Source organism: Poecile atricapillus, chromosome 9, assembly GCF_030490865.1.
Source record: "Poecile atricapillus isolate bPoeAtr1 chromosome 9, bPoeAtr1.hap1, whole genome shotgun sequence".
NCBI lineage: Eukaryota > Metazoa > Chordata > Aves > Passeriformes > Paridae > Poecile > Poecile atricapillus.
The window spans coordinates 18,061,051-18,074,264 of record NC_081257.1 but is presented as its reverse complement, the minus strand read 5'-3'; the positions used below and the strand labels follow the sequence as shown (position 1 = coordinate 18,074,264).

Below are 13,214 nucleotides of genomic sequence, written 5' to 3'. Positions count from 1 at the left end.
CTTTGAAAAATGATGTGATCTTTGTCCCAGGTGCCCTGCTAAAACTGGTGCATCCCTGTCTGTGCCTCACCAGTGCATCTGGACTATGGGTCTGTGCCTCCAGTTAAACAAGGCACTTCACTTCATGTCTGTCTTAAATCATCTGAGTAGGACAGTGAAGTCTGTTGGACCTTGTGTGCACATAAATTTAGGTGCTTTCTTGAAAACCTTGCTACATTAGTCCTTATGTAGGTGCAAGGTTTTCCTCTCAGATTTCTTCATTGGAATCCAGGTCTGGCCTTCTGATAGATCTGTTTGTCTGTAGAACAGACTGTGAAGGTCAGACCATACAGATCTGAGGGAGAAGCCTCACTACAGTGAGAACATCACAATTTCATGACTTCGCCATATCAAACCATGACGTGGAAGTAGTCCATCAATGCAGATGTTTTGAGAGTGCAAGAACCAGTTCTTTCATTATCTGCATCAGATCCATCAATATTCTGATCACTGGAGTGTGATAAATGGAAAGCTTGGGCTCGGTGTGTAGAAAATTAGTGCTGGTTCTGCTGTTTGCTGTAGGGAATTTCTTGCTTGGGGCTGGTATCTGAAATTTTCTTTTAATTTTTTCTGTCTCATTTACTGCTCTTCCCTTGGAGAAGAAGGGGTGCACACGGAGGAACTGGACAGTGAACTAGGTAAATCATCCATCTCTCATTTTGATATTTGACTTCAACTGCACTGTTTTGAGCCTTTAATTACTTACTTTCTCCTTTGTATCATTTTGCATCTTTCAGGTTTTTTTTTTTTATTTCAACAAGAGTGATTTATCATCAAAACTTCCCCAGCACACAGAGCATTTATCTTTCCCTAGCTTCAGATCTGCAGTGGTTTTCTTACTGATTCAGAGTTTGAAGAAAGCTAGAGAGCCCCAATCTTGCAAAGTTGTTTTGAAGCTGCTTCCTCCTGGACTCTGCAGAAGTTGGGGTCTTTTCATTTTGCATCTCTGGCTCCAGGAAAAACCTAATAGATGCCAGAGATGAAATGAAGTAGCTCATGATGCTTTTCCAGTGGGGCCCAAGGCATTTCCCAGACAATAGAAGCTAAGTGTGATTCAGAAAGTTTAAGTATTACATCGGATGCTTCAGCTGAGCTTGTGAATGAAACAGCTTAAAATTTTCCCTCAGTCAGTGATTTTATAAACAGATGATTTTCGATCATGTGGTACACTTTTATTTGCTGCATCTCTTTGTGAAGGATGCTGTCTTGATATCTAATCTCAGCAGTGCTCATTGTGTTTATACTGATGGCAGAGGTAGTTGTTATTTCTGCTCAGCCATGCTCTAGTGCACTCGCGGAGCTGAAAGGATAAGAGGTTGCATAGGATTTTATTTCCACTAGGACTATTATTGCTTTTAAAAAGGACTGTAGTTACAGTTCCTGCATACTGGAGGAATTGTATTAGAAGAGAATTAAGCTCTGGTTTCTGTAATGACTTGCAAGTAAGTGTATTCTGCTCCCTGCTTCTGTGTGATGGATACAGCATCAGCAGCCAGCAGTGGACTTGGAACACTGCTCCACAAATGCTTCTTCTGAATAATATGCCTGGAATAATATGCCCAACTTCTTATAGAGCAAGAATTTGAAAGAAATAACAATTTAAAGAAGAATGCAGTCTCTTTAGTGGTCCATGAGTGTTATGTGCAGCTCGTACAAATGATCAGCAGCAGATGTACCCTCAAAAGTAGGTGGATGCAGATCAGCAATCTGCAAAGGGTTCTCACGAAGGTCTTCACAACCTTAAATGGTTGTGGCTTAAAATGAGAGGGAGGTTTTAAAAAAGCAAATTTAGAGGCAGTTTTAAACAGAAATTACCCTTCTTTCAGTCTGCTATCAGGAATTAGTGCAAGAGCAGAGCTGAAAACAAAGATGCAAGGAAACTCATTAATTGATAAGCCTGACCCTGTATCTGCAGGCATTTACGTACACAGGTGTTCTGCTCAAGCATCATGAGATGTTCCCTTTGTTTCAGTGCAGATAAGTTTTATTGAGCTCATAGCCCATCAATATGCTGTTGAGATGTGCAGACATTGCAGTGTGAAGAAAGACATTTCCAAATTACTCAACTGGTTACAGCAACATTAGGGAGGGGGCATGAAAACTTAGTATAGTTGTAGTAACTCAGGTTAGTAAAAACTGGTTGGCAACAGCTGTTTGTTGCCTTAACTTATCAAGAGTTTATGTTCTAAATATAAGATTAAGACTTGAGGCATTTTCACAACTTCTTGTTTTCCAAAGAGCTGTGGAGTAATAGGTCACCACATTTTAACAGAAAGTTGTTTTTCAGACACAAAAGATTCTTTTTGGCTTGGACCAACCCTCATAGCTTCACAGGGAGCAGTAAGAGCTGAGTGTACTGAGTTCCTCTCCAGCTCCTTCACAGCAGTGCATGGCTGCAGCTGAAATACCTGGTGGCTAGAGAAGTAATTTTTTAGGAATCCATCCATCCCCTCTGTATGTAGGGCAGGATACTAGAGCATCTCAACAGGAATCTGTATGCTTATCCAAGGCTTCAAATTGTGACATTAGATATTTGTCCATTGAATTTACCCACCTGCTGATAAATGCTCTGAGACTGCATTGGTGCTGCATGGATGTACCAAAATAAGAACCATATGGCTCACTCAGGCTCCTAATGATGCAAAATGTTTTTTGAAATCTCATCTTTGTGGTAAAATCTAATGCTCTGGGTCATCTTCAGTTTGGCAGGAGAGATAGAGAAAGGAGATGAATAATTTAATTCAGTAAAGAAGCTAGACTGCAACATGGCTGTGGAGAATATTGCATTTTGCTTTAGAGAACTTCTGGAAGCTTGTAGGAGTTGAAAAGTGCCTCTACATAATCAACAAGAAATGTGTTAAAAGCTGTAGTTTTGTATATTGTTATATCTGAAAACATGGAGATTTGTTCCTTAAAAAAAGCTGCAGAGATAGTATGCTGGAAAGATTTTGGCATAGTGCCATTTCTGGGGTTAGGAAAGTGCTGGTGTTCTGATCTTTTGTGAAAATACTTTACAAGGGAGGAATAAAAGAGAAATTTAATATAAAAATCTTTTGTGAACAAAAGAAAAAATCCAAGTTTTTTTGCTTAAACTTTAAAAATAAAAGAGCACTTAGTAGTCCAAAACAGACAAAAGATATTTAGCATGACACTGGTGGAACTCATTTGAAGTGCATTGCTTCTCCTTTCCCTCATTGACTTTTTATTTTTCTTTCACCTCAGCTTGATCTCTTTATCATTCTACTTTCACCACAGTGCAACAAACTAAATGGCTGCAACAGCTTGTGATTTTCCCAACTTCATGCTAGGTCTTAATTGAATCACACTGAAACTCTTGGAGCCAGTCCCACGGTGTTCTCACCTTCTGGGACTCCTCTGCAAACCTGAGAGTTCCCTTTGCGAAAAGACTTTCAAGATTGGCCTCTAGCTTTCTGACTTTTTCTCAAAAAAAACTTGCAGGGTGTAAAGGAATATCTGATTCTGAAGCCTTCAATCTGCTGATAAAAACATGGAGTTTTTTCATGCCCAGAAGTTAGCACTGGCTTGCATTTAATGGCTTATGTCTCAAGGAATCCAAAGGTTTTAAACACAATGAGGATAAAATAATGATAAAAATGGAAAGCCTACCTTTTATCTGCAAATAAGGAACATGTGGAGCAAAACCCATGAAAATTGATTTCATCTGATCTCCAGCCAATTCTGAACACCAACATAAACTTTGAGTAATTAGTCCATGTGTGTTTGTATAGATGCTGTTCCTCTCCAGTCTTGAGATATTTCTATCCTTAAGCAACATTATTCTAATTAATGGGCCATTGTTGATTGTATTGGCTCAGCAATTGATGCCATTAAAAGAAATAAATCTCTGCATTCGATAATGAACAAACATAGATTCCTGTCAGTGTTGACGAATTTCATGTTAAATTTTGACATATTATTTTGCATGGGGTAGTTGAACTTGTGTCATCCAACAGTGTTGGGTTTTTCCTATATTTAAATGAATGTGCAGAATTGGTGGGACCACATGAGCACAGTCCATAGTGTGGTGGAGCCTTTTTCTGGGTTGTTTCACAGTATTACACAAACACACCACTCTGTATTGTTAATAGGATGAATATTTTGTTACCCCCAGCCAATGGGAACATTGTGTTTAAATGAGTGGCACATGGATCACGCCCTTAAGTAACACATACAGCTTTAATAACCCTCAGTTGGGTGCTGAAGTGATTGCATTACATTCACTAATTATAGTTAAAGTACTATCTGCAGTCTAGAAAATCAACAGGAACAAAAGCGGATCCATTTCAAAATGTTAATTTCATCTTCAAAACTGTTTTTTGTCAATTTTGGTAATGAAAGGAAGGAAATCTCTGTTCCATGTGACTATGGCAGTGTGTGTTCTTACATGAAGTGTTGTGCAATGAAATACACCCGTGTGCCAGCCCCTCTTGGGTGGGTTCCATATCTTGGTTAAATCCACCTTGTCCTGGTTTTGTGTTGGGCTCATGGCTGAGCCATGCAAATCTCAAAGAAAGGAGTAAAAAAATCCTCTTTTCTGCACTGGTAAGCATAAATGGCTTGGCCCTGGTACAGGAGGTGGAAGTGGTCTCTGTCAGTGGGCTACAATTTCTTGCCATAGTCTCACCCACCTTCATGGGTTGGTGTTGAAATGCCCTGGCCTTTCCTGCACTGCTCCATCCAGGGCCACTGGCCATGGTGGAGAATCCAGGGGTGTACTTGAGGCAGTCCCAGACAGGAAATTTATTGAGCATTTTCTCATTTAATGCAAAAAGCAAATCAAAAATTGACCAGTGTGGGTGTCTTCCCTGTGATGTGGTGACCCAGCACGGCAGCACAGGCTGGGGTGTTGGTGTTGTGCTGTGCCAGCCCTTCAGAGGGGCTGTGATCATTGAGAAAAGTATCCAAAGCAAGGTCTGACCTACTGATGTGTTTTGCACGTTGGGCAGGAGCAGCTGCCTGTCAGAAAAAAACCTGCCTTGGAGGCTTCAGTAATGCTTTTTCTATTTCCAGAGTTGCCTGCTGGTTGGGAGAAAATTGAGGATCCCGTATATGGTGTCTACTATGTAGAGTAAGTGCTGCTCCCTGTTTTGGTGTGGCTGCTGGGGGAGGAGGCTTTCCCTCAGCCCACTCTGTGCTTTGCTGGTAACATCTCAGAGCAAGGAGGAGGAGAAGACCTTGGCCCATTACAGGCTGGGGGATGTTACAGGGTCTTGGAGAGGACAGCCCTGTCTGGCCATTCCATCCACCCCAGAGCAGGAGTGGGCTCAGGGGAGACAGGAGTGCCCTGGGAGGGGATTGAGCTCAGGGAGGGCAGGAGCAATCCAGGTTGGGATGTGAAGGAGCCCCAGCACCTCACAAAATACTTCTATCCAAAGAATATTAGCAAGTGTGCAATTAACTGAGTTCAATCCCCTTTGTGCAGTGCTGTGGTCACAAAATGAGTGTGCAAAGCAATCCACCAGCCAGTTGTGTCAGAAGACGGCCAAAAGGAGGAATGGAGAAGATGGTGTGACCAAACAGCTGTGGCAGAGGCTCTTCCATCAGGCTGTGTGGTTGTGAATAGAATTACAGGTTTAATGGGACTCTCTGTGGAATTATAGCAGCTTCTCCTTTATCGACATGTCAGATTGCTCCTCTGGGAAAACAGAGATAGGAGTTTTGTTTCATCACTGACCCCATAAAATGAATTTTTAATTATGTGTATAGTCCTGTCTAGTAGTATGGCTTATGATAGCCCTCAGAATAGACATGGAATACAGTTTCTGTCTGCTTTGGCTCATTTCTGACCCTACCATCTGTGCCTAGGGAAACAGGGTTAGCAAACTGTGTAATTAAGGCTTGACATTTATTTACCAAAGACATCAAGAATGTTTTTCAACTATTAAATGCCATGCCAAGAGATCTTTACAGATGTTGGTCTGTCACTTAATATACACATGCCCATTAGTTTTGTGGCACTCCTTACTGATCGAATTAAATCAAAAAGTAACTGCAATAAGACATAATTTTATTTTACTTGCTATCTCTAAGCTAGCAAGATGGTTATAATTTTAGCATTTGTCTCTGTCCCTTCAAATCAGGCATTCTGTTATTACATAATAGTTTTCATTGAGATACAATTGTATCATGAAAAAGTTTATGTCATTTTTAAAGTAGTTATCATTTTTTCTTGCCTATTTGAAGGTATCTTGAAATGGGAAATCTTTTTCAGTGAGTTAGAACTCACTAACTTGTTTTCTTTTATTTAGTAAGTTAAATACTTTTTTAGTGATTTAATGTTGATCTTTAGCAGAAAATTTTCTGAACATGAATCCCTGGAGTGCTTCTGTCACAATTACTTGAAAATATGGTTGTTCCTCATGTGGATTTTTTTATAAAGGCATACTGGATGGGAGACAATATAGTAGCCAGTTTTTAATGGTAAACTTTGCTTTGTATAAAGATAGGCTTTAAGGTAATATATTTTTCTGAGGTCTGCTTGTAAAATCACTACTGAAAATGGCTCTTGGACAGTTGATGAGCCATTCAGGGAGTCCCAGCCCTGCCCCTGCCACCCCAGCATCTGTGGCTGCTGTTCATCACTTGGTTTAATAAGGTTTAATCCTCTGGTGAGTGCATGCCTTGTCTGCCATGATGGGACTGGGATGATTTTTTTTTTTCTTTTCCTGGAACTGGTGTAAAGTATTGGTTCTCAACATCTCATGATGCTCAAAAGCTGCCTGAGGAAAGCAGCTGAAGTTTCACTAAATGCTGGTTTCCACTGGGAGTATTTGCTGGTGGCTGATTCTGGATAGATTTTGATCTATTTGGAGCCCAGCTCATAGCCTGCATCCCTGAAGATATTTTTAAGACACCCTGTGTGCATTGATCAGATCGCTGACAGATGTTAGGGTTTGATTTGTTTAGGTTTTTTTTATTTTGTTTTGTTTTGTTTTTAACTTGGATGAGCCAGGAAATGACTGCACCTCTGGGAGTCTGATTATGCAGGGATGATACAGGCCTGTCTTTTAAAATGCAATCAGACAGCATGCCTTTCCTGCTTTAATCTCATTTTTCACAGATAGATCACTCCTTTAATCTATTTGAAGGAATTAGCCATACCTACTTGAGACAATCATAGCAATACCACAGCCTGCTTGTTTTTCTAAATACTCTTTTTGGGACAACTGGATGAGCTTTGCTCCATACCCACTGCTGTTTGGTCTGTTTGGTATTTTACTCCTTTCCTCAGAAAAAAGAGTTTCAATGCCTGGCCCTCATTCCTGCTTGCTGCACCACAAGTTTCCCTAAATCATTGCTCTCTTCCCTCTCCAGCCACATCAACAGGAAGACACAGTATGAAAACCCAGTTCTTGAGGCGAAGAGGAAGAAGCAGCTGGAACAGCAGCAGCAGCCTCCAGAAGGTTGGCACCCTTGAGGGCAGGGTGGGTGGGGTGTTCATGGGGAATGTCCCCCCTGGCCATGGCAGCACCGTGCCAGTGTGTGTGTCCTTCCCTTCGTGGCTGTGGTGTGTAGAGGCAAAGGGACGTGCATAGGAGTGGCTGCGTTTGTCCTTCACACAAGATGCAGCAACGGAGGAAATCTAAACTGTGTCACATGTAGAAGGTTTCAATCTTGTTAAACAGGAGAGATCTCTCTTTATGTGTCCTTTGTTTCTGGAAAGTTTCTAGACTTCCCAGAGACAGCTAAAACACATTTTCCTCTTCAGTTTGCTCCATCATGTTGTTGTTCCAGGGTGCCCTGGGACTCAGGCTATCAGAGGGGATGAGGACTGGGCACTTAGATGCACTAAAACCCTGCATGAGGGACTTCTTAAACAGAGACCTTTGTATGTCGTCAGGCTCTAAAATCTGAAGTAATTTCCTTATTTTGAAGCACATTTTAAAAATTTCTTTTCCTCCCTCTCAGCCCCTTTTTTTCTTTCTTTCTTTTTGCATTTTTTTCTTCAAATGCAGCCCAACTGCAGTGAGGGCCCTGTGGCATTTGGGTTTGTTCTTCTTAGATGCCATGAGTGGCACAAGGAGTAGATTTCATTTAAATGTCAAGCCCACTTAGATGCAAATCATATCCCAAGTTTCAGTGTGAGATAGGATGCCCGAGCAGATGGATCAGTTGACCTGGATATAGAGATCCTTCAGAACTGGTTTTTGGATGTCTCATTCATTTTATTCCCTCTGTCTGTGACTGTTTCCTCTCTTGCCATACTTCTCACCTCTCCTCTGCTTGACCCCCATATTCCCAGCATGTGCACATGCAGCAGCTCATGGTGCTGTTGTGAAACCAGTAACATTTCCCTCTCTGCCCTCTCTAGAATGGACAGAGGAGTGTCCATCTCTCCCTCCACCTGCTGCTCCAAACCATGTTTCAAACAACCAAGAGGCAGTTCGGGAAGCACCAGTACAAGGTAACAGCCTTGTTAAACCAGTTGTAAAAGAGCAACAAGGTTTTTTCCTGAGAATGAAATTCCTTCAGCCACCACAAGGGCAGTATTTCCATGACTAGTTACACACCAGGGCCTATGTCTGCTTAGCTGAATTCCCAGATTTCAAGACTGGGAAACATTTGTTTCTGAATGCAAGAGGTGAATGAGATTATGTGCATCAAAAAGAGGATTGTAGCATATTCTCTGTGTAGCATTCCAAGTTTGCAAACACAGTGGACTTACTCAGAAGTTGTACTTTGTACAGGTATTTTGGGCTATTACAGCCTTATTTATTGTGTCAGTGGTCTGTGTAGCCAGTTACTCAGAGACCAGTTGTTTGCCTTAAGTAACTCACCAGGCAGGATATGAATCATTCCTGAATTTGCAGCATGAGCTGAAACATTGCCAGGTCAGCTCACCAGCAAGGGCAGGGAGTTCCACTTGTACCTGTGGCAGTAAAGTGCTCTCTGGTTACAAGTGGTTGTAAGTAGGCTTATTTTTGACTACATCTGAATTGCATTGCAAGTGAGTGGCATTGCCCTGGTCTGCAGGAGCCAGTGCCTGGGCAAGGTGAGAGGGGGAATCTGGCAGGAACGCATCTTCCTGACAGAGTTGGGAGCAGCTGGGAGCTGAGAAGTACTCCTGTGGTCTCTGAAGGCAAGCCTGACTGGAATGTGCTGTCCCAGGCAGCCTTTCCTGACAGGAGGAGCCAGAAAGTGCTCTCTGCAGCAGGTAGAAACAGATCAGCCCTTCCACAACAGACATGGCATTTCACAGGACCCAAAGCCCCCAGCACAGTCCTAAGGGGTATTAGAGTACATTAGAGTAATCCAACCTGGTAGCCAGTTAAAAACACAGGAGGTCTGAGGATGGCGCCCTGACCACCAGGCACCTGAGTTTAGAGATGTCATGAGAATGCCCCAAAAATGCTGATCTTCCTCCTGGAGGCATCTGTGAATGCCACCTTTGCCTTTTCCACAGTCAGGCTGAAGCAAGCATCCACACATGGCGATGCAAAGGAGCCGTCATGGAGGGGTGATGTTGGGAGCCTACTCAGCCACCAAAATTGTGCAGCAGTGTTAGAGCAGAGCATTAACCTGTCTCAGCACCACTCTGACATGTCCTGGTATCTGCTGATGACTCCTCCCCTCTTTCATTCCTTCCTCTTCTTTTCTCAGTGCTGTTCCCTCTTCTCTTGCTCCCCATTTGCAGCAGCTTTTTTCCAGCTTCCATGCCCAGAGGTTTCCATCTCTCCCCCTGATTGCACTGCTGCCAGGGACGTGGGCACAAGGAGCCCTCCCTATGCCCCTGGCAACACTCTCACAGCCTGGGTTTTGTAGATACACTAATTTCAAATGTGATACCCTCTTGGATGCTGTAGGTGGGATGTAGCCTGTGGTGCTGCTGTCCTGCTGCTGCAGGGCAAGCTCAGCTTGTGTCTGTGGGCAGACACCAGCAAGCCCTGCTTGTTCTGCTTGTCCTTTGAACCAGGAATGAGCCCTGCTGCACTCTGCCTCTCTGCTGTGTTTGTTACCTGAGACACTGGGTTGCACTTTGATACTCAGGGCTTTTTTGCAGGCTGGGGTCTGAGCAGACCATCTGCCCACAATGTGCAGGATTACCGTGTTCCTCTGAAACCCTTCAAAGGCAAGAAAACTACAAGTCCTCACACTGCCTCCTCATGAATAATTTTCAAATATACATTTTCCCCCCAGTCAAAGGCTTACTAGTCTCAAATCCTCCCGCTCTCCCCCGAGGTCTCCTTTCTGAGCAGAGGCCCACAGCAATGCTGCTGAGGTGTTTGAAAGTGCTCCAGCTCTGCTGGCTGGGATACCCACTGCTGATCCCAGAGCTGTCACCAGAGGGCTTAGTGGCACAGACTAAGCATTAAAAACAATTAAAAGTGCAAAGGTGTCTAGTGTTGGCACTGTGAAGTGCAGCAAGCATGATCCCTTTTCTGAGCCTGTGCAATATGCTTTGCAAGGATGTGCTTTTGTCCGTGGAGCACCTCTTTCCCTCTTAGCTGTGGTCCCAGAGAGCATTTCCAGCCCTCCAGCACAACTGCTCTGGTCCTGAGCTGCTCTTTAATTCATACTTCACACCAGAAGTGTTTCATCCACAACAGGCAAGAAAGGAAAGAGAAAAGACTTCAAACAGTGTCTGAAGAACAACATCAGCGTCCTCCCCTTTTTCACTAGAGGTCACAGGGTAGTAGCAATGGTGGGGCTGGGGGTTGTGCTAAAGGATATCAGCATCTTGTCAGAGCTCAGAACTTGCTTTTTGCTCAGTGGGTTGGGAGAAAGGTGGTGAAAGACACAATGATGCCTCTTTCTGCAGCATCTCTCACTGCAGACTCCTTCTGTAGAAGTCCCCCTAACCCTGCCCCATCCTTCCTGGGATGGATATAACCACCTGAGGACAGAGATGAGACACAGATCTAGCCCAGCATTCCCAGCTTTAATATATTCCATTCTTTAAAGCAGCATGCTTTTCCCTTTGTAGCCATGGGGCTTTGGTGCACACGACCACAGCTAACAAAGTGCCAGGTACTGGGGTTTTGTTCACGCCTTTTACTGCATGCCTGGATCCAGGGAGACAGGTGAAGTGTGATGAGATGAGAGGGTGCAGGAGTGAAGTGCAGTCCTGTCCCTGCACACTGCTGTGTTTGTGCATGGACTCGTTAGAATGGGGAGGGGCAGAGGAAAGAGAGATCAAACACTCTTGCCTGCCTGCTTATAGATTTTTTTCCAAACTTCCTACACAGGAAAACCCTTTTTTACACGAAACCCTTCTGAGTTGAAGGGGAAGTTCATTCACACCAAGCTAAGGAAAAGCAGCAGGGGGTTTGGCTTCACTGTCGTCGGAGGAGATGAGCCAGATGAATTCCTCCAAATCAAGAGTCTGGTGCTGGATGGTCCTGCAGCGTTGGATGGCAAAATGGAAACAGGTACTGATGCTTTGTATCAAAATCATCACAGCCACTTTGGTTTGTGCTTTTGCAGCTGGTTTGAAGTGCCTTTCATAAAGGACTGTAGTCTTCATCCCCCCTTCTTGGGGAAAGTCATTCAGCTTTCTGATCAGCAAGTAAGGAGGTGAGATACATTGAGGGATATTTCCAGAATCTTGGAAAAGGACACTTCATGTGTTAGAATTCCATCTCAGTGTCAAAATACCCAGCTGGGGCAGTACCAGCTCCTGCTCTCTCCACACTGATCTGAGGAGAGGAGCCAGCAGTTGTGAGGCTCCACATCAGGATATAGGTTCCTGCTCCCTGCTGTGGCAATGTATGATGGATTTTTGTAGGGCTGCACCACCATGTGTTTGTATCTCTGCCATGTTGCCTGCCCCTTTCCAAAGCTGCTCCCAAGGAATGGGCTAATCTGCATCTCCCTTTGTGGAGGCACCGAGGGCAAATTGATTTTGCCAGAGATCAGGTCCACCACAGTTTAGTGGCAAAATATGAAATATGGTTTAGTGGTGAACACAGTGGTGTTGGGTTAATGGTTTGACTCAATGATCTTGGAGGTATTTTTCCACCTTGATTCTATGAAGTCCTCTTAGGCTTCATCTGAGTTCACAACTCCTCACATTCAGTTGGAGCATCACAGCACTCAACATCCCTCTTTTTCAGCCCCAGTGTTAATAAAATGACTCATAACTTAATCGATAGCTGGATTTCAGGCTGAAGTATGAGACATGACATGTGGCACTCACTGTGTTTGAGCAGTTGGTATTTGAGAGCCTTCTGTTACAGCTCCCATGTGTTCTCAATTTTGTTTAGATCATATGTCAACGTGTAACAGGGAGAGCTGGACTTCAAAAGAGCTGTGAAACGGGCCATATACCATCATTTAAATTCATTAATTTTTTTGCATGAGCCAATTCCATTTTCACTTTCAAAAACATTTATGTACATAAAGGCTTTATACCGTGTATCCAGAGAGTTTTTGCTCGCCCAAGTGTCACCACTCCTTTTGCTTGTGCTGAAATGCTGCTGTTGCCTGTGAGTGGTACCTGTGGATGCTGCAGATCTGCTCTCAGGCTGGAGTCCTCACCTTTCTGCAGTGCACAAAATGGTCTTTCTGTCTGTGTCCGCTGCAGGGGACGTCATAGTCAGCGTGAACGACACCTGTGTGCTGGGGCACACTCACGCCCAAGTGGTGAAAATCTTCCAGTCCATCCCCATCGGTGCCAGCGTGGACCTCGAACTGTGCCGGGGCTACCCCCTGCCCTTTGACCCCGACGACCCCAACACGAGCCTGGTCACGTCCGTGGCAATTTTGGACAAAGAGCCGATCATTGTGAACGGGCAGGAAAACTACGACTCCCCGGCGAGCCACAGTAGCAAAACAGGGAAAGTTAATGGCACAAAGGAGGCGAGGCCCAGCAGCCCGGCTGAGGTCTCCTCCAATGGACCCCATGGCTACCCCAACGACACGGTGTCTTTGGCATCCTCGATAGCAACACAGCCTGAACTCATAACTGTGCACATAGTGAAAGGGCCCATGGGCTTTGGGTTTACTATAGCAGACAGTCCCGGTGGGGGCGGCCAAAGAGTGAAACAAATTGTGGACAGCCCGCGGTGCCGCGGCCTGAAGGAGGGCGACCTCATAGTCGAAGTCAACAAGAAGAATGTGCAGAGCCTCACTCACAACCAGGTGGTGGATATGCTGATTGAATGTCCTAAGGGAAGCGAAGTCACGTTGCTGGTGCAGCGAGGAGGTAAGTCTTC

General features: G+C 44.2%; 1 protein-coding gene across 20 annotated transcripts in view; it reads left to right on the top strand.

The window, feature by feature from the left end:
• MAGI1 (membrane associated guanylate kinase, WW and PDZ domain containing 1) overlaps positions 1 to 13,214 on the top strand; it is a 330,591-nt gene that overhangs the window by 265,216 nt on the left and 52,161 nt on the right. For 8 of the 20 annotated variants that reach the window (XM_058845494.1, XM_058845488.1, XM_058845486.1 and 5 more), the window contains 6 exons: positions 639 to 677; positions 5,071 to 5,128; positions 7,375 to 7,463; positions 8,372 to 8,464; positions 11,247 to 11,429; positions 12,584 to 13,204. In XM_058845494.1, the coding sequence (XP_058701477.1) occupies positions 639 to 677; positions 5,071 to 5,128; positions 7,375 to 7,463; positions 8,372 to 8,464; positions 11,247 to 11,429; positions 12,584 to 13,204 (1,083 nt within the window). The remainder of the gene's footprint in view (positions 1 to 638; positions 678 to 5,070; positions 5,129 to 7,374; positions 7,464 to 8,371; positions 8,465 to 11,246; positions 11,430 to 12,583; positions 13,205 to 13,214) is intronic. The other 12 variants (XM_058845501.1, XM_058845500.1, XM_058845503.1 and 9 more) reach the window with 4 other exon arrangements.